The 25,562-nt window shown below is 35.9% G+C and overlaps 1 protein-coding gene across 4 annotated transcripts in view; it reads right to left on the bottom strand.

Annotated features, from left to right (window-relative positions):
* Positions 1-22,748, bottom strand: part of LOC145690662 (protein SERAC1) — a 95,997-nt gene extending 73,249 nt beyond the window's left edge. The window contains exons 1-2 of one of the 4 annotated variants that reach the window (XM_081765810.1): positions 22,438-22,748; positions 12,676-12,844 (exon numbers count right to left, since the gene is read on the bottom strand). In XM_081765810.1, coding sequence (XP_081621936.1) covers positions 12,676-12,844; positions 22,438-22,504 — 236 coding nt within the window. In that variant the 5' untranslated portion in view covers positions 22,505-22,748. Of the gene's footprint in view, positions 1-12,675; positions 12,856-22,437 lie in introns of all 4 variants that reach the window. The other 3 variants (XM_081765792.1, XM_081765800.1, XM_081765782.1) reach the window with 3 other exon arrangements.
* Positions 22,749-25,562: the final 2,814 nt, after the last annotated feature.

Raw genomic sequence — 25,562 nt, 5'->3', positions numbered from 1 at the left:
TTCTGTCTTCGACGGCCATTTCATCTGCACCATAATACTTTGTTTCTGGAAGTGGTCCAATATATGATTGATTCTCCTTGGTGTTGAAGAAATGCGGGAAGTAGCCTTTGGTTGCGGGTAAATTGAACGCTTTTGACAATTTACTTAATGCCATAGGTAGGAAGTTCAACGAGTCAATGAACGTCAGATTATTCAACGTTAAACTCAGTATCTTGGTTCCATTTAATATGACGTCAGGTCTCCATTGGCATTGTTCGACCATGGTCTTTAAAATAAAATGTCCATCGTATCCCTTAGCGTTGTGCGCGACACAGAAAATCCTATTTATATTGGGACGACGTTCCCGCAAGTACTGGAGAAAATTATAAACTGGATCCTCTCCTTGGAAAATATGCTGGCGCTGACCACACGTACTGCAAGACTGCTGGATATTATTGTTTTCAACACATGCATAACATACTTGTTGTGCAACCAATAAATTTGGAATGTGTACATACGTATTATCGCCAATATTCGTGTCCTGCATAGATTCTATATCATAGAATATCAACAAGGCTTTCTTTGCGTGCATGAGTGAAGGAACACCAGGTTTCAAACATTGGCGATCGGGAAGCATAAAACATTGATGCGATCCTGGAACAATCTTCTTACAAACATTGCAAAAGATCTCATTGCAATTATGAAGGCGTTGTCCTGTATGCACAAAAGAATAAACTCTGTAACATCTAGTACATTGCTGCACCATTTTGCATACAGGTTCCCCTTGATGATATACAATATTACGATGATTGTTAAAACATTCTTCGCCGTAAAATTGCCGATTGCAGTCGTTGCATAATATCAGCGTTTGGTTCTTGTCGCATAGAGGTCTCTGTAAACATTTGGAGCATGTTACAGGACAATTTTTTACATGTCTGTTACGATGATCATACTTTTTATGGCACGCCTCACAGTAGAAATTGGTTGCAAAACAAGCAGTTAAGGATTGGATGATGTCAAAATGGCCAGCCAAACAAATCAAATTTATGGGAGTGCGATTTTCGTCGTTGGGCCCCTCGTACATGATGTCATGGCCTGTGAAACTAGTATACACAGTAATTTTATATTCTTTGAGGTATGCCTGGAATTGTCGTATTTCATTTACACTGGCACCATGATCCAAATTCACTCCTGCATTTGCACATAACGCATCGACTTCATCGTCCACAACACATTTTCTCTGATGTTGATACTGTCTATGTCGTTTCACATCTACATTCTTGTATTTTTTCAGGCCAATAGCAATAACAAGGGCGTACGCCAGGCACCTTGAGTCTTGATTTTTTACACGTACAATCCCTCGTTTGCAACGTAACAATTCTTCATTTTGAAGTACTCCTTGCCGCAAACCACCGCCATAGCCACGTGGAATATCGACACGATGAAAATGCACGGTGAATGGCTCGTGCAGGAGAAATGCATTGTTACTTTGTAACACTCTTTCAAAGGAGGCCCACATCGTTTCCAGTGTCAAGTTTCGGGCTTGGCGAAAACTCACCCAAAACGGTTTATTCGTGTTGCGTGGTGATATTACTGATAAACCAACCATCGCCTCATCGTCGACATTGGCTAACAAATGATCCAGCATTGCTTGGAAACTGTTGTGTACATACTGTATGATATCGGTTCCTACGGGCGGTGCGTTGAATTGAATTTCGAGCATTCTGCCCTCAATGTTAAATCGTCTATAATGACGCGTGATTTCATTGCGAACAATAAAACCCGATTCGGCCATATTAATGAAAGGAGAAAACAAACAAACAGGTACAATTACGGTAAAACAAATATGTAATGGGAAAAAAGGAATTGAGCAGCGTGAATTTACTACAAAAGAAAAGAAGAAAGAAAAATCTTAATCACCTGATAAACAGGAAATCATAACGTTTATGATAAATTCTTAACTAAACAATTCATGTAAAGGTCCTGAGTTTGATTCCTGGCGGTGACGTTCAGAATCTCATTATGAAAGCATATGTACTAGAAATCAAAGTTTTTTTAAAAAATAATTATGTTACTGAAATGAGTGTTTTATTGCTGTCAAACTCGAGAGCACTACATCGGCATTTAACTGACCTACCATTCTATAGTGATAAAAAGAATGCATGAAATGAATGAATGTTTCATCAGTGCTGAGATGTGACAAAGCACGCGTCAGCATTTTTTTTTTTTCACTCACAACGACCTTTAAATGATGCGTTTGCAAGTTGAAGAGATTCATCGAGCATTAACGATACACATACGTAATTGTCGAAACAAAATCTGTATAGCGTATTTTTTTATTATTATTGTGACTAAGCGGTTAGTGTACATGGTTCGGACGTGGAAGGTCCTGGTTCAAGCCTCGGTGGGTTTGCTTTCCACGTCAGGGGCATGTCAAGCCTTTTCTGTAATTTAATATTCTCACGCGTTATCATATATTCTTTTCAAAACTAAGCTAAATGGTTGACGTGCACACCTCATAATACATAAACGTACATAAATCGTCTATAATGTCGAGTGATTTCATTGCGAACAGTAAAACCCGATTGGACCATGATTAAAAAATGAAAACAAACAAACAGGTACGGTAAAACAAATATGTAATGGGAAAAAAGGAATTGAGCAGCGTGAATTTGAGTTGATTTTTTGATTTTTTAGTTTAGCGTCCCTTTCAGTAGCGAGGCTATATGAGACGTGGACCTACTGATTAACGTGGAATCCGAACCACATGAGCTCCCCGCCGGGAATCGAACCCTGGTCTCCCACGCCAAAGGTACGTATGCTAACCGCTTAGCCCAGGAAATCATAACATTCATGATAAATAATTAACTAAGCAATTCATGTAAAGGTCCTGAGTTTGATTCCCCTGGCGGTGACGTTCAGAATCTCATTATGAAAGCACATGTACTAGAAATCAAAGTTTTTTTAAAAATAATTATGTTACTGAAATGTGTGTTTTATTGCTGTAGCATGTAACTGACCTACCATTCTATAGTGATAAAAAAGAATGCATGAATGAATGAATGTTTCAACAGTACTGAGATGTGATAAAGTACGCGTAAGCATTTTTTCTACTCACAACGACCTTTAAATGATGCGTTTGCAAGTTGAAGAGATTCACCAACCGTTAACGTAACACATACGTAATTGTCAAAACAAAATCTGTATAGCGTAAATCTTTTTAACCACATATTCATGCACTCGTGGCTAAGTGGTTAGCGTACATGCTTCTAACGTGGAAGGTCCTGGTTCAAGCCTCGGTGGGTTTGCTTTCCACGTCAGGGGCATGTCAAGCCTTTTCTGTAATTTAATATTCTCACGCGTTATCATATATTCTTTTCAAAACTAAGCTAAATGGTTGACGTGCACACCTCATAATACATAAACGTACATAAATCGTCTATAATGTCGAGTGATTTCATTGCGAACAGTAAAACCCGATTGGACCATGATTAAAAAATGAAAACAAACAAACAGGTACGGTAAAACAAATATGTAATGGGAAAAAAGGAATTGAGCAGCGTGAATTTGAGTTGATTTTTTGATTTTTTAGTTTAGCGTCCCTTTCAGTAGCGAGGCTATATGAGACGTGGACCTACTGATTAACGTGGAATCCGAACCACATGAGCTCCCCGCCGGGAATCGAACCCTGGTCTCCCACGCCAAAGGTACGTATGCTAACCGCTTAGCCCAGGAAATCATAACATTCATGATAAATAATTAACTAAGCAATTCATGTAAAGGTCCTGAGTTTGATTCCCCTGGCGGTGACGTTCAGAATCTCATTATGAAAGCACATGTACTAGAAATCAAAGTTTTTTTAAAAATAATTATGTTACTGAAATGTGTGTTTTATTGCTGTAGCATGTAACTGACCTACCATTCTATAGTGATAAAAAAGAATGCATGAATGAATGAATGTTTCAACAGTACTGAGATGTGATAAAGTACGCGTAAGCATTTTTTCTACTCACAACGACCTTTAAATGATGCGTTTGCAAGTTGAAGAGATTCACCAACCGTTAACGTAACACATACGTAATTGTCAAAACAAAATCTGTATAGCGTAAATCTTTTTAACCACATATTCATGCACTCGTGGCTAAGTGGTTAGCGTACATGCTTCTAACGTGGAAGGTCCTGGTTCAATCCTCGGTGGGTTTGCTTTCCCACATCGGATCGCTGTCAAGTCTTTTCTGAAATTTAATATTCTCATGCGTTATCATACATTCTTTTCAAAACTAAGCTAAATGGTTGACGTACACGCCTCTGGCCTTGGTTCAATCCCGGGGCGGTTGCTCGAATATCACGTTAAGCTGAAGGGGTCGCTAATGCTTTTAAAGGGAATCGAACCATATTATTCTCAGACATAGTTTCTAAAATTTTCTAATGCATTCTTTTCAAAACTAAGCGCACACATTTTTCTGGCCATGGTTCAATTCCCGACGGGAGTTCACATTCAACATTAAGCTGAAGGGACGCTAAACCATATCATTTATCGTGCTTACTTCTAATGTGTGGAGGTTCCTGATTCGTACTCCCACTTTCCCATTCCACTAATTTCTTCATAGTCTAAATATTTCGTACTAAAAGTAAAACACTGTATTCGTGATCCGCCCACAAATGATTTTCGAATCTTGGGTGACAAATAAAATCTCACTGAACTTACCTCAATTCAATGAATAAAAAGTCGGTGCAATGAAGCTTAAATGAAAACACTTTTAAAAGGAGATCATCTTCACTCGCTAGTTGAGAGCGATGTAGGATTTGAAAAATGAAATTTAGATTTTTATTTAGGTCGCTGCGAAAACGATGTCACCGTCAGCCAATCAGAAACGAGGAAATTTATAAAATGACATCACAACGAACCAATCAAAACGCTCGCTGCTTTTTGTCATGAATCACGAACCAAAACGATGTGTAACAATCGATCGTGACGTCATTCAAGTTTCTCAATAGTTACAACATCTAGTATCGCAATTTCGATGCCAATTCCCTTCTGCCAGGATCATGTCACTACATGTCGTAACTGTGACGACATTTCATTTTCCTCATATTCCACACGTGAATGTCAATGTTTGCTTTTTTCATGAATCATGCTGACACGTTCGTAGTAAAACTAAAGTAATGCGATCCGCTGACGTTTGCATTTTTCAATCATATGTACTTCTATGTCGTCACACAAAGAAGTCTATCAGCATTTTATTTTAATCCACGTTACACTGTCAGATTTATTTTCTTAAAGTGTATGTGTATCCTTTTCAAGGACCATGGTTCGAAACCCACCAAGCATGATTAAATCCGAATTCATTCATAGCTAAGCGGTTAGGATACACATCTTTGGTTTGAAAGACCTGAGTTCGATTCCTGGAGAAACATTTCTTAGGATTTTTCTAAACTTGGTTTAAATTTCTAGTTCGAAAATTTTAAAAGTTTAGTTCGATAAAAAGTTTGATTTGCGAAGCGTTACACTGTCAGATTTATTTTCTTAAAGTATATGTGTATCCTTTTCAAGGACCATGGTTCGAAACCCACCAAGATCGATTAAAACAGAATTCATTTAAGCGGTTAGCATACACATCTTTGGTTTGAAAGACCTGAGTTCGATTCCTGGAGAAACATTTCTTAGGATTTTTCTAAAACTTGGTTTAAATTTCTAGTTCGAAAATTTTAAAAGTTTAGTTCGATAAAAAGTTTGATTTGAGAAGCGTTACACTGTCAGATTTATTTTCTTAAAGTATATGTGTATCCTTTTCAAGGACCATGGTTCGAAACCCACCAAGATCGATTAAAACCGAATTCATTTAAGCGGTTAGCATACACATCTTTGGTTTGAAAGACCTGAGTTCGATTCCTGGAGAAACATTTCTTAGGATTTTTCTAAAACTTGGTTTAAATTTCTAGTTCGAAAATTTTAAAAGTTTAGTTCGATAAAAAGTTTGATTTGAAAATTTTTAGATGTGATTTACATCTTTAGTTCGAAACTTTTGTTTTAAAAAATGTTTTAGTTCGACAAAATTTTGTTTCAATTTTTTTAGTTCGAAATTTTTTTTGGGTTCGAAAATTTTTTGTTTGAAACTTTTTTGTTTCAAAATTTTTAGTTCGAAAATTTTTTGTTTGAAAATTTTTTTAGTTACAATTTTTTTTTAGTTCGAAAAATTTTTTTAGTTTAAAATTTCTTGTACTCTGCGGAACCGTTTCGAAAAGAATCGGAGCAGTTTCGGTAAAAAAAAAAATCTGGCAACACTGTTTCCATTAATGAAGCGCTTACTGAGCGTTTAAAAAATCGCTTAAACTCACAACAATGTGTTATAAGAAATCTACAAGCGACACCTCTCTTTCACCATTGTTACTTCCAGAGACATAGGCAACTAATTCAAGGACAGGATCTCCATCAAGGTAAGAATCATCTTATCTGCCAAAGAGAACGATAATATTTAATGTAAACTTCAGTACAATATCATGATACCAAAAAAGGGTTATTTAAGGAGGAGGTTGAACCCTTCATGGGAACTTTACGCATAACCATAAAAAGGGAACTAAATTCTAAGATCCCGGTCTAGGATGGATCGTCGTCATAGCACTCTGAATGTCTAGCATTGGGGGTGGGGCTAAGATTATGCGATTTCTATCCACCAATCAACATCGCGGTACCAAAACACGCATCTTACACATAAAATGGAAACAAATGAATGAGGGGTTTTCCCACGTATTCTGTTCACCGTGTGGCGGGTCTAAGATCATGTGACCTCTGTCGACCAATCAGAATCGAGGTACCAAAGCACTCATCTTACTCGTAAAAAGGGAACAAATTTCAAAAGTCACAGGGGCTTAAGATCACGTGACCTCTATCAACCAATCAAATTCAAGGTACCAAACCACTCATCTTACCCATAAAAGGGAACGAATTTTAAAAAATCCCTGGGCCTAAGATCACGTGACCTCTATCAGCCAATCATAAACACTCATCTTACCCGTAAAAGGGAACGAATTTCAAATATCGCAGGGTCTAAAATCACGTGACAGCTATCAACCAATCAGAAACACACATCTTACCCGTAAAAGGGAACAAATTTCAAAAACCCCTGGTGAGGGATTTCCCCGCAGGGTGACTCATGACGTCATACCACGTGACCTGGAAAGTTTGAATTTCCCGCGTGGGCGGGGCTTAACGTCACGTGACCTCTCTCAGCCAATCAGAATCGAGAAATTTTTGCTGACTCGACGCAATATACGCCGGCCACTACTACTTCTATTTACAGGGCTTTTCGAGTAGAGAGAATTGAACAAAATGTGTTTTGGGAATGGTATCACATTAGATTTTTGGGGGTGTTGTTCGGTAGGGAGAAAAGCTACAATGGATGTCAAGCAGTGCCGTGCCTTGGGGTGGGGCGACCACCCCGGGTGCAGATGTAAAGGGGCACAAACTTCGGGAGAAAAATGCATGTGCGTACACATGTATAAAATGCAAGGAAAAAAGTAATTAAAAGTGCTCAAAATCAAGAGAAAGCAGGGTTTAATTTTGAAAATTTTCTACCGCTTCGCGCCAAGCATGGTGGCGCTTCGCGGCTGGTCTGTCGATCTCACCCATATGTACGGCGGCACCGTCGTATACTCTCCCCGGGCGCTGACTTACCACGGCACGGCACTGGAGTCAAGTCATTTCGTCGCTTCCACTGTGAACCTAAGTCCAAGATTTCAAAAGTCACATTTTGGGGTTCAAAATGTCTGCTGGGTGAAAAAATAGACCGGTGTGTTTCACTTCATTTTCATACAAATATGTTGCCTTTCCTACCTTATTTTTAATCCTGTAATTGCTTCTTTCGAAAGTAAAACAAAAATTGCAATTCTTTCTTAAGTCAAAGCATTACATATGTAGCTCACAGGGCCGCAACTATGGGGGAGGAAGCGAGGCACGTGCCCCGGGTGCGTTGTTAGAGGGGCGCCTAAAAGGGAGGTTATATATTAGTATTTTTTCTGCCGGTATTTAATATATTTTATCAGAGTGCGAAATCATGAAATCGAAGTGGGAGAAGACGAGGACTGAAGTTTAAAAAAAAAAAAAAAAAAAAAAAACTTTGCGCACTTTTATGCTTTAAAGTTTCGATATAGAAAGTTCACGTATTTAGGCATCCAGAAGTAGTAAATTATACAAAGTTAGGAATTATATTAGTATACCGCTGATCACTAGTTCATCTAAGAATTAAATATGAAATACACGTTGATTACATATGCATTACGGTAATTACTTTGGAAACTTCTGACATTTCAGTGTATTATCCCCCCAGCAAGGATTTAGTGAGGGAATTTTATCCCAAAATATTCAGTGGGGGAATTCCCCTGTTCCTCAAGTATTTCGCACATTGTTTTTCACAATAAATTTCACTATTTCAATTCGATAATAAATAATGAATTTTTTGTAGAATCAAATCTCATATTATAATATGAATTATAGTGCATTTTCATCTTCTCTAACGACATACATTATTCATTTTGGTAGAAAATCATTCTACAAAGACATTCTCTCAGGCTTTCTCCCACTTCTCTGCCAGAGCCTTTTTCCGCACCCTACCCAACAAGATCCGGCGTTTTAGCAAACGTCCTTAAAATATGAAGTACGTAGATGAGCTAAGGAGGTATTTGTGTGCAGGTTAGCCTGGTCTCTCACTGAACCCCTCAATTGAATGTTTATGAAAATTATATGTCCCTATATAATAAGCAGTAAATATAGCCTACCTTATTCTACGTTTTTTAATGCATTTCTACAACAGATTATAGCTTTAGAGGTTCTCGTGAGGATTGGGTGACGCGGATTATCTAACCTAGCCATAAGTTGTCAAATTAGCAGTTGTGCATCGTGCATGGTAATAATGATCCTGAGTTAAGGTTTAAAATTGCACTCCAAAGTGGAACAAGGGCTGTTCGTATTCGTACCTCAGACGAGGCATGGAATGGGACGAATATGAAAATAAGGTTGCTGTAATAGATTTCCACAGGGTTGGTACAATCAGCGGCAAAAAACCTGCAACATGAGGATGTAAGTTTATTGTGAAACTACGCCTAACAGCACAGGGAATGAACATAACCTCTAAGTGAAACGAATTACGCCAGGATAAATCTCGGCCTCCTCCCGTGCACACTTATTTTGGAGCAAAAGACTTCGTCATTTCACAATAAACTTATATGCTCATGTTGCAGGTTTTTTGCCGCGGATTGTACAAGTGAGACTAAGATTTTCAAAACACTTTTCATTTTTTAATAAGACTTGACAATTTTTAAAATCAAGACTTGGCAATGTCAAGTTTATTCCCCCCCCCCCCAATCTTGTAATGCTCGCTACGCCGCTGATGGTATCTCTTCCTTATACCGATCGGAAAGTAGCATGGTATACTTTTCTTGTGACAGCAGGTTACACAATTTACTGCGATTTATATTTGACAGTTTGATGACAAACGTTTTAACAAGATAATATAAATACTACCATAAAACATTGGTACTAAATTAATTTGTAAGTACAGTACATTATATTTTATATGCTCTATCTCGTGTTTTATAAAACATATTTTTTATCATATGGAAAATTTGATGAAAAACAAAGTTTTTATTCAATTTTTCAGTCTGGATTTCATTCGCTTTTTTAAAAATGCTACTTGGTGTAAAACAGGAAGTAAGATATAGCTGTTAGTAAAATAAATGTTTGTTCAGTCACGAATAATAAATAAATATTTTTGTAGGAAATCTTTAAGAAATTAAGATCAATTTTAAAGAAAATCAATCTTATGTAGATAGGTTCTGTGTACAAAGGCTTAAACTGAAATAGTTACGCACAAAGGTATAACATTTGGTCCGGGACAGTAGTTCTGAGTTAAATATAATAAAAACCATCTGGAATATAATTCATGGAGAAACAGTATAATAATAATAATAATAATAATAATAATAATAATAATAATAATAATAATAATAATAATAATAATCTTAAAAAGCAGTGCTTTTAGTTTTCCGGAAGGAAACCAAAATTTTCCGGGTTTTTTCAGGCCTCAAAAACACCAGCTCTAACACATTTTTTTTTGGCTTGGCCCCCCTTGAAAAACGACGGGCCCCCCCTACATTAACCTGCTGGCTACACCCCTGACTGCTTGTATCCCAAAATAATACCCATTGTTTTAAATTTGACAAATATAGTAATTCTACATTATTTGCATGACTTAAGAGGGAAAACCTAAAACCCCAGTAAAAGAAATTTGAGACTTGTTTTCTGAATTCCAAACTGCCAGAAATGCCCAACCCTCGGAGATTATGGGAAAATTTATTAGCTTCTATTGTACTGAATTGAGCAATAAAACTGAAATACGTAGAAATTGTTGGTCGTTGTGTTAATTGCCCCGTGCCAGAATTGCAGCAAGTCCCCTACTACTGGATACGCCCGTTTGAATAAATTACGGATCGCCTTATTTAATATACAACAGAATTATTTAAACTTACATTTTAGATATAGAATGATACTTACGAATTTAACTTTACAATTAAAATAAGAGCACGGAATTTTTGGTAGTTTCGAAGTTTAGATGTTTTTACAACATCGAGATTATATGAAATGTGAATCTATAGCTTGAAACAGAAACCGTACTGTACCACTATGTGAAAAATAATCTCGTATCCTGTAAATGATTTTTATTAACTCCTTCTTCTTTATATATTCGAAATGACCGAAGGTTTTAATAAGAAGAAACAGTACTGGCACATTTATTTTCAATATTTTGTTCAATACTATCGTAAAATAACTAAATTAGAAGCACACAATTAAAAAAAAAAAATGGGCTAACTTTCTTTTCCTGTCAACACTGTTAGAAGAGAATTTCGTACAGGGAAAATGATATTACTCAGCACTGAATCTTGAAATTCCATTCTTTCATAGATTCAGACCGACATATGAAACATATTATCACATTAGCAGTCGTTTTTGTCATAAAATTATTATACATATTAACTGAGTAGTACAATATTTATATCTAAACATTGGTTCACAGATTCATGAACCAATTCATGAAAATTTTGCAACGAAAAATGTGAAGAGCAACCTTCTGTGACTACCTTGTTATATAAACCAGCAAATTAACCACCACAAGAAGCGAAAAAGAAAAAAAGTCCAGCAGTAAGATGCTGAGAAACTACAACTGATAAAACCAATGATCGGAAGTTTGAATTCATCCCAGGAAAATACTTTTTTTTATAAATAAAATTATGAAATCAAAAAAAAAAAAAAAAATGGTTGATAGAAAACCTTCGTACAGGCCTGAAAAGGGTACTGAAATAGTGTTATAGTGTCGTCCTACACACCAAAGAACAACTTGCTTCATGCGATAAGTATGGTTTGGACAAAACAACAGCTGTTAGTTTTTGTCAGAAGGTGACATATAGACAAGAACACACGAAGAACTTCTGAGCCTTGAATGCAATTCTTATTCCTTGAAAAATTCCGTTTCTTCATTGATGTGCAATTGTAGTAATTGTAAATGCCTTCTATTGGAAGTGTAACGTATTTTTACATAAGTCAGAACGGTTTCAAATTATTAAAAAATGTCTTTATGTAGTGATAGGATATGTAATGGTGTTTTGTTTTGTTTTCAAATATATTGCAATTATTTGGAATTAACAATATGATTCAAGAATCTTGAAGGATCATCGCCACAGAAACAATAGCTCCTGAATGAATTTTGTTCTACATAACGACAACGCCTATACAATATTGTAATCTGTCTTCTGATATCTATCTATTTCTTCGTAAATCAATGGTATTTTTCTCGAAGATGTTTCAACATATCCTTTTCATACGAGTACTGCGGCGATATTAGACATCTCAGTTTAGAAACAGTTTTATATTTAATACCACGTGAAACAATTTAGAATTTGTCAATTATAAATAATGCAGCACACCACAACTTTTGACGAACTTGAGAATAAGATCCTTGAGGTTATACGTAGTGTTCCTGCTGAGTTCTTCAGGAAGATCGTAGGAAACGTACTTGTGTATTTGAGACAGTTTCTAGAAAATACTGGAGCACACATTGAATTTATACCTACAATATTTTAGGAGGAAAAAAAACTTTAAAAATAGGGAGTTACTTTCCGCCCATCCTGTAGTAGTATGTCTTGGGACTTTTAATAGTTTTACGCACTTTCATATCCATTGATCGAAAAGATAACATTCTATCAGTTCTATTCTATTCTATTCTAGTTCTGAAAAGTTTTTAGTTAGCTTCTAATTTTAACTGTTGAGAGAGTAATGAAAGTATATTTTTTTTTCATTTTACACAATATGATCTGTGTGTTGAATGATAAAAATAGACTTTTCTAGTACTGTAGTTAAGTGTCTTCAGAATAACGTGATTTCCATAGTCGATTCAAACAAGCGTAATCAATTCATACACATGCAAATAAATCAATACTGATGTATGTACATAATGTTTTAAATAATTTCCTGTACAAGTCTCGCGGCCTAGCTTCTGCTACACTCTTAATACAGGCTTTAGTTGAAAAAATAAATAAATAAATAAAAATACAAGGCTTCTTTTACAGTGCCTAGAGAACAATACCTTTAATTATAATTATATGTTAATTTAAATTACATCTCCTATTCCCATACGGAATCCTTACCCTGTTAGTAGAATGACTGCTCCAGATCTAAAAAGCCATTGGGCAAGCTTTTGTCTTCTTTTCAAAATCTCTATGGAGCGTTCATCCACTGCAATGCTGTCCCATTTCTCCACTGGTAGCCTCTTCTTCCTACTGAACCACATGAACAGTTTCCTTAAGGGTTCCTGCTCTAAAACAAAACTTCAATACAATTTCATATGCATCTAAATTTATAAATTCAAAACAACACCATGAAGTTAATGAGACTGCAATACAAATATATCGGAAAAGGAAATTTAAACACAAGATGCTCTTCTGTAGTTTTAATTTGGTCATATATAACAATACCACTGAACGAAAGGATCTTGTGCATTATTCTTTGGATCTTTCTTGAAATGTATCCTTTGGCATGCCCATTCATAAGTAATAAGAAGCAAACTCCTGCTACTGTCACAGAAGGAAACAAAGACACTGTACCTACAGAAAGTTGTTTTAGGTACGACGATCTTAAAATAACGACATACTAACATGTGCTTAATAAAGCGAAAAGCACCACCACTTTGGGAATAACTACTACTCAAAGTTAATTGTTCCCTTCTTTTTAACAGAAAGACAATAACGAAAACGAATGAATGCTATTTTCTATTTACATCTACTTCTAAATAAACTAATAACTAAAAATTAATCTCAGAATCTTTTTAGTAGTTCTTAAATGTTTGCAAGAGTTTGTGGCTTCATACTGTCGGGTCATGAAATTACTACTCTATCTCAAAATCATAAAAATAACTATTATACCATTTAACAAGTATTCAATAGTTTGGTTTGAACGACTTTTACAGTTTCTTTTTATTGTGTTACAGCAAGAAAAATCATTAACAAAGATTTTAAATTCAAAGTTCAAAAGTTGTATAATTTATTTTCCATGACTAACCAATTCAATCTCTAAGTAAGCAACTAAGAATTCTATTAACTTCCACATTATTCTGAAAACTTCAGCAAATTGAATATAATGCGACCCTACTTCTGTAAGACGACTAATGGAAAAATAAAAACCCTGGTATACATTAAGGAGGATCAGGTAATAGAAGTTTCAATTTTGTCCGCTAGATGTCAACCGCTGGGCCCCGATAACTCAGTGGTAGAGCGCTCACTTCTGGAGCTGAGATCCGTAGTTTGATCTCAGCTCTTGCCAATTACTCTTGTGATTGTTTTCTCAGCTTAACGTTCCAGATTATGCACCGAGGCTAAGGAATACGGTGATTATGAGATAGATGATAGTTGTAGAATGATGAAAGAGGAAACAGGAGGATCCGAGAAAACCTACGCATACGGTGGCTCTCCACTACAAAGCACACTTGCCAGAAACTGGGATAGAACCAAAGACTCCACGCGCCAGAGGTGAGAGCTCTACCGCTGAGCCACCGCGGCCATGGATGGGTTTTATTTATTTATTTAGTTAGTTAACAACCACCAGATACAGCTTAGAGGCCATTTTATACTGGATATCCAACAACAACAATGAAAAGGATTTGGGAAGGTATCGGCCAGGGCCTATTTTAGTAGGTACCATCCCGGCATTTGCTTAGTAGACTGAGGGGAAACCCTGGAAAACCCGTCAGAATGGTCGGCAGCGGAAATCGAACCCACGACCTCCCGAATACGAAGCCAACGCTCTACCACTTGAGCTACTTCGCTCGGTCGAGTACTTTGTGGACAAACAACGTGTGTGAGGGTTTCCTCGAATCTCTAACGGACCGTTAGAAAAAAAAGTTGTTGTCATATAACGGCTGAGATGTGTAACTTCTACATTTGTTTCACTAGTACAAAATGGAATATGGATAGCTACCGTTACAGTTGTTAACAGATTGACTTCATTAACGAACTCGGCCGAGATATTCTCTCTAGTTATTTTTTAAAAAACGCTTTTGTTCAAGAGTTACCATCAGACGTAATAACATCACAATGGTCTCATTGTGTGGTCTTCGAAGCTGCCTTTATTATTACTCGTCTCCTTCCACTATATGATACTGAAATGATGGATATTTTCTCCAAAATTCTGTGTTGCCAACAGATTCAAATTTGGTTTTCGTTCGAGATGGGGATGAGTAGCCTCTACTCTGTTAGTGTTACTTGAGTATGTCTTATGTTTTGGCGAAGCAAAAAACAAAATCAACTACCCTGAAACTTCAATGATGTAAAGAACTGCTGATCAGTGCTGAGTGATCTCTAAAACTAGCATATGTAAGTCACTTATGAAGTTAAAAGAGGAACAAAATACAACAACATCGCTCGAACACGCATTTTACTATAGTTCCCCTATTTATAGGAGGTGTGACTGAACGAGGATGGTGAATAGCCATCAACAAACTGAGATAACTCTATACAAATTTTGAAATTATTATTTAATGGAAAATTTATTAATCTAAAGCATTTTTGAAGATTTAAATTCAAGCCCTGATAACTTTCTTCTGATGGTTATCACTACGTACTTTGTACTCTAATGGTATTCTCAGATTGATTTGAATATCTTATTGGCTTGCAAATATGCCGCCCCTACATATATGCCATACCCTAAAATTTGAAAAGCTAAATAAAAAGACGATACCCAAATATAAACTGATAAGAAGAACTGCCGATCATTTATCAGAAGATTCAGGAAATGTAATTAGGTATTATTTTATTTTTATATACATATTTTATTTTATCATAAATACAGCACAGACAAAATAAGTATAATTATTGAAAAACTAAGATTACAATTGTGCGCTTTATCTACTTTAAAGGTAGCTTTCTGTGAAATAAACTTATAGTTCCGACAACGCTATTGTTGCACTATCGTTATATCAAAATGACAGATCAGCACATTTTTAACATACGAGATATAAAGAAATGTTACAATTTTTGTAAGGTCGTGAATATAAGATAAAATTTGCGGTTTATATTTGTACCTATATTGTATATCGTACAAGCGTAGTGAAAGTACATTAATAGCAAATTTTAGGAATCAATCACAGCGCATCACTTCCTATTTTCTACTTACGTTGAACCTTGCCAAGTCATTCAATGACATATATGGTAGATACCTTGATGCAGATGGTACAGTCCTATGAGATTTGAAATGAACTTCAAGTGACGTGAATGTTGGCTTGCTGTACTGAAGTTGATCCTTTTGACCTTACTAACGATGGACGAAAGCGAGCTCGAGTGAGTTTAAGATAGTGTATCGATATTCTTATCATCATAAATATTGACTTCTGTACCGAAGTTGATCCCCTTCGGCCTTAATGGCCGGCCAGTAACGAGCTCGAGCGGATTTAAGATAACATATCGTGAAACTCATCACAGTGAATGTTGGTTTGTTGTACTGAAGTTTATTTCCTTTGGTAGCTACGGCAAATTTATCGGAGGGAGAGAGCAGTGTTACATGGTGCCTCAGCGGTAGAGGGTTTGGTTTTGATAAGAGTGCTTAACATTTCACGCTATACTTTATTCGTGTGCCTGTTCGCGGCGCCGTTTTTCACGGTTAGCTTTACCGGGGTTTGAGGTCGACTGGAGTCGAACCTCGGTTCAGCTGAAAACGCTACAGATGCGAGGATTCGTCCGCTGGGCCGCCTGAATATTACTTCCCCTCCTACTTCACTCCTAGACCAACCTCTCTCCGAACGGTTTCCAGGGCTTTGGAGAAAGGCAAGTCTTAAAAGTGGAATTTAAAGAAAATGTCATAAACGCTAAATAAAATGTCTTGCTCAGTCTTCTTTCACATGCTGCATGGCTGAAATATAATCACGCTAATGCAATTCGATTGGGATAGCCTAGCTGATCATCTCTCAAGAAGTAAGTGAATTCTTAGAGATTTAAGAATTCAGTTGCTGCTTGATCTAATTCTTAGACTTTACTAAAAGTATTTTTAAAAATGAAAATAACCCAGTATTTAAATGAGTGATTTGGGTGAACGGCGTTAGTGATAGTCAGCTCAACTGTCTCTAAAAGTACTAATACTATCGAGTCAAAAAAATAAATAAAATAAATAAATAAAGGATCATTCAGTTAGCAAAGGTAAAGAAGTTACAGTTGTTTTACACAAATGACAACAGTTAGGAATTTGATAACGTAAATAAACTTTTAATTACTAAAGAGAGATTCGAATGTGAATATTAAATGAGTTAACAATAATTTTGATTTCCTTTTTCTTGAAACAACAACAAAACAATGAAATTTAGAGCTAAAAATAAATATGGTTACATAATAGGAAATTTGTTGTAGAAATAATTACCGTAACTTTGAAAATGGTAATAACAATTACATTCTTGTAATCTTTTTGTCTTATTTGCAAAGAAAGATGAATATTTTTCAATACATGAATATCATTCAAACTATATTCACAATATCAAGCATTTAAAATCCTTTTTACTGACACCTTATTGAATTGAATTTGCTTTGATCTCCTTTTACGAGATGGCACATTGATACACAGGTAATCGAGTTACACGTAAAATGATTTATTTGAAACAAATACCATTTATTATAAAAAAGAAATATATTAAAAAGAGGAAAATGATGAAAGGAGAAAAATACTTGAGTAATTTAGAGGTTGTGGATACTTCTGAATTTCTATGCAGTCATGACTTGCTAAATGAGCGAAAGATCGAAAATATATGAGGGGTGGATAGAATAAAAGTGCACTTACGAAGCTTAGAATAGATAACGTTAAGTTTGTATATGAGCATATGAGTCAATACACCTACACAAATTAAACATACGAAATAATCATTAATTATACATGTATATATATATATTCATAACACTAAATAATTTTTATCTTCACAATAATGTATATATATGCGAAGCACTTGATACACGAAAGTGCGTCTAATAATACACATAGAAATATTCAAACTTATAAATAAAATAATATTGAAGTTGATTTATTACTTGGTGATATTTATAGTATCGACATTTATTTAATGAAAATTGACTCGTGCACAACCTTTGGGAACTTAGTCCTGGTAGTAGGCTTACGTCGTATTTCCTTAACAGTAAAAATTTGTCAAGAATACATGATGTCTGATAAATAGATAAACCATAAGATATCAAATGCTACTCTGATTATAACAATCTTAGATGAAATGACCATATTGTTAATTTTATGTCATCAATGACATGAATGATAAGGAAGCGATTTTACAATATTTGTGAATATTAATCTACAAATGGTCTCGATTTTACAAAATCATATCTGGAACTTAAATTATGACCACTAGCAACCCTAGGTTATTAGAAAACCGATGTAAGTAATAACTTAATTTGATCAAAAAATATTATTGTTGTTATTATTATTAAAATTTGGTCATCTGCACAGTTTTTATCGATGGAGAAAATAGTTTTAATTTCGCCCACACAGCAAAAATAAGAGTCACATCTTCTTTCGAGAATTAAATATACATTATTGATAAGTCTCCAAAATAACGAACGTTGAATTTAAAGTTTGTTGAGATTCCCCCACCACAGAAGCTATGGATAGGTGCAGCAAAAGGTAATGAAATGGATGATAACCACAGTGGCCATGGAACCGTGATCCATCGTACATCCAACAGTCTGATTAATAACAAAAGATTTAAACAGCCTACCTCAGTTTTAATGTGTGAAAACTCTCGATCTCTTACGTCATTTATATACACTCGAGATTGGAGGCTGGGGGCTGAGTCCTCTCCTTCCCTCTGCGACAAGAAAGAAGTAAGCTCTGGTACTGACATCTCGTTGAAGCTTACTCGCCAAAACATGCTACTACACACAAATACATTGTCCAATACACACATCTTCAGGAGAGAGAGAATCTAGATAATGAAGGACGTTCGGCACATTGACGACGACGACACTATCGTCACTAATTATCGCATGGATGACAGAAACAAAAAGTTACGAACGAATAGAAGGCGCTGTCCACCGTGGTGTCTGTTCCAATGCTTCAGTACAACTGCCTTAGCTTTTAAAATTTTGCCTTTCTCTCTCTTCTGTTAATTTTGAAATTTGTGTGTGTGTGCGTGTATAGTTCGTTAAGAGGGCTGGGATTTCTTCGCCACCCGAGAACAATAAATTACCCTAGTGACAAGCAAGGGTGTCCTGTTGGATGCTGAACGCGATGACCACTGCCGTTTCGTGAAAGAAAACGTGGACAAAAAAATACATCCAAATTGAAACAAAATAGGAAAACAAAAATACAAATTTTTATTTAACATTATAGATACAATTGTGGGAGGTGACGACTGTCATAAACAGTTGAAGATTATTACTCATTGCCCCTGGTGCACCAATATTATAAGACACGGCAGTTTTCGAAGGGCTTAATCCCTCCCCTCACGAAGTCCCTCATGCATAAGCTATTGACTTTTCTTGCTCCCCCTAGTTTAATAGGATAAAGCTATTAATTTCATCATTGTAACCTCCCTGAAAAGCTGCTAATGTTATATATCGTTTAGTTCAAAAAAAGATTTAAAGTTAATTAATTATTAATGTAGAGTTTGTGCTTTCTGTTTCTCAAATCATCGATCAGTTGTGTTCTTCTTCTTCCTATTCCTTACTTTCCTTCTATCTTTCCTTCTGTGGTGGTATGAAGAAAACAATTTCTTTGCAAAATGTGTCCAATCCAATTGGCCTTCCAACGAAGGATGCTGGCTTGAAGTGTTCTCTTCTCTTCTATCCATTTTAAAACATCTTAGTTTGTTGTTCTCTTTGTCCATTTTATCTTCTTCATCTTCCTCCAACACCATATTTCGAAGCTCTCGAAATGTTTATTATCTAACTTCCGTAATGCCCAAGTCTCTGAACCACACAGTCCAATGCTCCATACTTAGTACTCCCCAAGTCCAATATCAACTTTACATGCTAAGTAAAAATTTACAATACCACATATATTCAGTATTATAAACTAAGGACGCTAAAGTATCACAAACATCAGTAATCACCCAAATTTTGGAGGCTTCTACAATAATAATAACGCAAGTGAGACGAACGTGTCAACGCACATTGGAAAAACCTTAGTGTCGAATGTATAACCATATGATGTATTTCTAACAAGCACAAAGCTACAAGGGATTGAAAATTTGACTTTCTTAAAAATGTTTTATTTCGAAAAAGTGCTTAGATATGTGTCACATTCAATCTCATAGAAGAAACGGCATTATTCCAATAAAAGACATTATTATCTTGACACCTATGACGTGGACCAATAAAATTGATTTTTTTTTTTTTGGAAAAAAAAGATATGACGGTACTACTTGGTATCTGAAAATATTGAAGTGTTTGAATTAATGTTTTGAGATACATCTTACATTTATGTGTTAGTTATTTTTGTATTTAATCTTAAATTTAAATTTTAGTGATAATGCACTTGTGAAATATGGGAGATCTTCGAGAAAATCCAGAGATGATGTCGTTCACAACAAACTCATATGGCCTAGGATCAAATTAGGGACCCCTCGCACTACAATAAAATGCTTTCTTACTGAAGCATCGTGACCACCGAAATACAGGGTGGCCCAAAAGTAGGTACACAGCCCGGTACTGATCAACTCATTGCTTTTTATATAATTTCTTATTGTTATCCATTAGGTAGACTTTGTTTCTTTATTATTTGTTCTTAAAGTCTTTTTACTTATATCTTAAGCACGGAATAGCCGTGGTAAATAAACCCATAAACTAGAATGTTATATTTGATCAATGCAGGGTTGTATACCTACTTTTGGGCCACCCTGTGTTAATTGTTTCTGAAATGAAACTGGTCCAACCAGAAATTTTAATAATGCTGAACATTTTATATCGGTTGCCAACTTTGCTAGCTACTATTAGTCCCTTTTCTTCCTCCACGGTCCTGTTCTTTGTTAAAATTTAGAGAAGAAACATTCTGATGTTACTTCAAAAGAGGATTTATAGCTAAGTAATCAAACTAAATGTTGATACATAACTCTCATATGCATAACAATTTATAAATATTAATCCAAAATGTATGCTTCTAATCACGTAAAAATACACAAGCAAACCATGAATTGAATTTTCATGTCAATACAGTGTTTTAACTCCCGAACCGTAACAACAAAGTCATCCAACAGATAAGAATTTAGTAACTTAAGGAACATGTTGAGTTTCCACTATCCTCCCTTATATGCATACATACCATCGCTCACGTGCCTGCTCAATACGGACACACCCCAACGAGTGCAGATTAAGAATAGTTCAAGTTAAGAGTTTCTATTTTTCACTTTTCTTGTTTTAAACGACTCTCTAAGGCGTCCTGGACTGTTGTTACCTTGGCGCATACCAAACTACTTCTGTACAGATTGATAATAAGCGTCCATGCATTGAAAATGACTATGTGCTATTCTAGTACCTGCTATCGTTTTATATAAGTTACTATTATTTCATCACGAAATTCTCTTGCAGTGTCCAAGAAGATTTGTTAGGGTAGCAGTTGTATTCATAGATGCACATTCATTTTAAGAAGACTTTCCCTTATGGGTATAAATACATGTTCGAAGTATGCCATAAATATGAGTGTGTAAAACCTCAAACCAACTTCTGACAGGTGTCCACTAAAAGCGAGAATGTTATCTAACCGGGTCAGTCAGGAGCGCAGCAGGAAGATCAGCCTCATAACACGGAGGTGACTGCAGCGAGAACGGGCGTAACTGCGGAGTGTATGCGCAAAGACGAGGATAATGCACAAAAAAAAAAAAAAAAAAAAAAAAAAAAACATAGGTTAGAGCATTCGAAATGGCTTCACACTCTGTACTTGTAAAACATAAAATACGCATTTTCTACATCGTGCAGAAATATTCCGCTGATTGAAATTAGCATCGGTATGTTCCACAGTCATCTTTGATATACATTCGTAAAATTTCCATTTTTTATGACGGACTATTCTTAATCTGTACCCAGTTTTGACTCGGTTGCTCTAACTCGCAATCTAGCACAGGTTTGCGTATTTTCATGTCATTTTTATCCGGTATGTCTGCGCGCTGTATTTACGTACATAGTGGCTGAGCAGTCTTAAAGTAAAATTGCAGCCAGGATTACCACTTTCCCGTTTGGAAAATAAAATAATAAGGTACTAGTAGTTGATTTCCTAATTAAATAACCACCGAAAACTTGAATGGCAGTATGACTTCATAATATATCTCTTCCACTTTCCATTATTTTCCTTCTGAAATAAATTCAATGCATTACTATTTCTTTAATGTGAGAGCCTACTTCTAATTTGGTTAGCACACTCACCTATATACAAGAGTTTAGGTAACTCTTTACTTTGGGCAAGGCAGTGATATACTGCCAGTACATATTATTGCCAAGCGAGCGTCAGCGAGTGAAGGCGGGTTAGAGCCCCGCAGGGCACGTTGGTTTGTCTTTCCTTCTTGCGAACTGTAAATATAATTGCGGGAACCAGTTCAGATTCATTGCTTATTGTCACTGCCTTGCCCAAGTTTATTTCTCTTGCTTTGAAATTGTACATTTGAACTGTCAATGGTTTTGAGCAATTTCTGCGCATTTTTATTATACGGATCCACAGATTGTAAATGTACACAATTTGGGCAAGTCTTTAATCAGCCCATTTTATGTCGAGAACAGAACCCAACCAACTCCTGCGGGGCTTCTAACCCTTTCCTACTACTACTTATACTAACGGAATTCTCAATCTGTACCTAAAATCAGAACTGGAAATATATTTAAACCCGTGGTCTCGTTGGCCACGATTTTACCCAACATTCTGAACTCGCACTGTAAAATACTTACTGAACATCCTTATCTTCTTAACGCAAATATACGTTTTCGAACAATACCATGTCATAAATAAAAGCATTAAGCCTAATCTCGTATGTCACCTTTACACCATGCAAAATTTCTTGGTTTTCGTGCTCGCAATCAAAAAACTCGAATTGTTCATTCTAATTTTGTCGTCTGCACTCTCAAGTAGTCTGTGGTATCCGATAATACGATCACAGAACATTTGTAACACATGGTAGGAAAATCTAAAAAGTTATCGTTTGTAATCTTCCGTACTCGCATAGTTTTTTGTGAACAAAAGGACTCATTTCGTAGCGATTTCCTTAATGCAATACAGGGTAATAGTATACATGAGAACGTCGTGATCTGCGTTTCTTCTGTGTTCTATTACCACTTCTACATGAAATACCATAAATTTTCTACGTACTGCAATAGTAAGAAGTATCCATGTGACCAAGACATGCGATATGCGTTAAATCCCCCCCCCCCTTACACACACATAGTCATAGATAAAGTACAAGGGCACTACACATGCAGATATGAAGTACAGGTACGTTCTGTTTTATTTTCGTATCAATCGATAAGTAAATCAAAGTCGCTTTGTTACCCCCTTGGTAAGTTCGTAGATACTCAATGAATAATCCCTGAAAGTATGAGCGTCCAGCTCCTTCGGGAACTGACGCGGTTTTACGTATACTATATCCCAATACAGTTTGTGTATTAATTTGCGGTAGTTGGCAAAGCAGTCAATATAACTTGTGATCCGTAAAGTATTTGTGACATGGCCTTAAGTTACAATTGTTCTTTTGCGTAGTGTTAACTAACTCTAACTCAATGACCTATAGAACCCAGAGGTTCAAATGCCGCGTTCACAAATGCTCTCCACTGACTTCTATCCTTAGCCAACTGAATCCAGTTTCTACCAAAGGCGCCGATTCTGGGGGGGCCGACCCCCCCAAAAAAAGCTCATGTGGGCACCCCTATTGTATTTATGAATATACAATATTTGGCATAATTTGAATGCAATTTGTCTTAAAATCCTCATATATATACCTTCTGCATCTGAATGGGTCCCCCCAAATTTAACGAGAAATCGTCGCCCTTGGTTTCTACTTTATATTCCTATCTTTGCGAGATCCATCTTAATATTGTCCTCCCATCTGCGCCTAGGTCTTCTTAATGGTCGCTTTCCGATTGGTGTTCCAGTCAAAACTTTGAAAGCGTTTCAACTTTTTCCATCCTAGCTACATGACCTGTCCACCTGAGCCTCGTAAACTTGAAAACCCTAATAATGTTTGGTAAACTGTATAAATTATGTAGTTTCCGCCATTCCCCATTCTCGTTCCTCTTGGGTCCGAATATTCGTCTCAGGATCTCGTTCTCAGATAATTTCAGCCTATGTTCTTCCCTCAGAGTAAGCGATCATGTTTCGCAACCATACAGAACAACAGGCATGATTATAGTTTTATATATTTTAAGCTTTGACAAGAGATTTTGAACTAAATAATAACACGAATTTCCTGTTTTTAGTCGACATTTAATTTCTTTGTGAATATGATTTTCGTCTGTTAATATTGATTCTAGATATTTGAAAGTATCCACTTTATCAAAAGTATTATTTAATATTTTAAGACATCCATAATTTGCCGTATTACGGTCCAGACGCACTTCCATGTATTTATTTTACTCTGCATTTACTTCTAAACCCATGTCCCTGCAAGCATTTAATAAGATCTCTGTATTTCTTTCTATTGTTCTCCTATCATGCCCTATTAAATTTACATCATCAGCATATGTCATAACCTGGTGAATACCGTTCAACTCCAGGCCTTGGTTGCTATGTTTGATTTTCCTTATAGCATATCCCAGAACAAAGTTGTAAGATAATGGCGACAACGCATCTCCTTGTTTGAGGCCATTGTCAACGTAAAAGCTCGTTAAAAAAAAAAAAAAAAAAAAAAAAAAAAACGTTACTACCCAGATTTTACTTTGGGATTCATTTAAACATATCTTAATTAATCTAATTGACTTTCTCGGTATTCCAAGTTCTGTAAAAACGTTGTATAATGTCTCCCTCCTAACCGAGTAGTAGGCCTTTCTAAAATCAATAAATAGTTGATGTACCGGGATATTGTATTCCCACTTCTTTTAGAGTATTTGTCGAATGGTAAATATTTGGCCGATACAGAAAATTTTAGAACTAAATAGAATGCAGAAAATTTTAGAACGAAACGCCTATGTAAATTCAGGTAGCAATGCGGAAAAGTTACTACGAGTAAAACTTTGCATCAACGTATTGCAAAATTTACGATTTAGGTTTGTCATAATCGGCATAATAGTTATGAACTTCTGCATTTTGCGTTTCTTTACACAGAACTTTACGGTGACTGGTACGGAATGAATCGCATAATAAATTTTCCTAAACATAGAGCAGGGGCGTCATTTAGGGAGGGCAGGAGGGGGCAATTGCCCCCCGCCCCAAGAATTTGAAGAATATATATACTTTAATCGATTGTCTTCTAATATACTAGTACAAAACCGGAAAGTCTTATGTCTGTGGTGCTTTTGCCCCCTCAAGCGAAGTCTGAAATGACGCTTCTGACATAGAGAAGTTCTTTCCCAGTAATTATAATTCTTGAAAAAGACTAGCTACAAATTTATTTTTAATTTTAATTAATTAAAAAAAAAACAAATTAATTTTTAAAAATCAAATTTCGCAATGGCATCGTAGAAAACTGGACAAAGTAAGTAGAAAATCGGGAAAGAAGATAATAAGAATTTTTGTTGTCCTATTTTATTAGCGCATAGTGAAATTGGTTAATTCAGCACTTGTGTTATTACAAAATGAAATTATACTACCTTGGTAATCATCCCTTGATGGCTGAGAGATATTTATTGGTGTAGATAAGAGAAACAAAGCGTTAGAGTTATGAATACGTGTCCGGATGTATGGTTTAACAACTAAAGTGCATGAGCCACTACCCAACTTGTGCAAAGTTCCCATTAAAAAGCAAAGTTTTTCAAAACAAGGACACAGCAGAGACTCACGAGGCAGAGAGTTAACAATAGTATCAGTGTTGCCAGACATGGTATGCGAAATTACACACACCTTCCGTCCAAATTGTACAATTTCA

This window comes from Thermobia domestica, chromosome 1 (genome assembly GCF_964235325.1).
Source record: "Thermobia domestica chromosome 1, izTheDome1.hap1.1, whole genome shotgun sequence".
Lineage (NCBI taxonomy): Eukaryota > Metazoa > Arthropoda > Insecta > Zygentoma > Lepismatidae > Thermobia > Thermobia domestica.
Note: the sequence above shows the minus strand (reverse complement) of the source record. Positions and strands in the feature narration are given on the sequence as shown.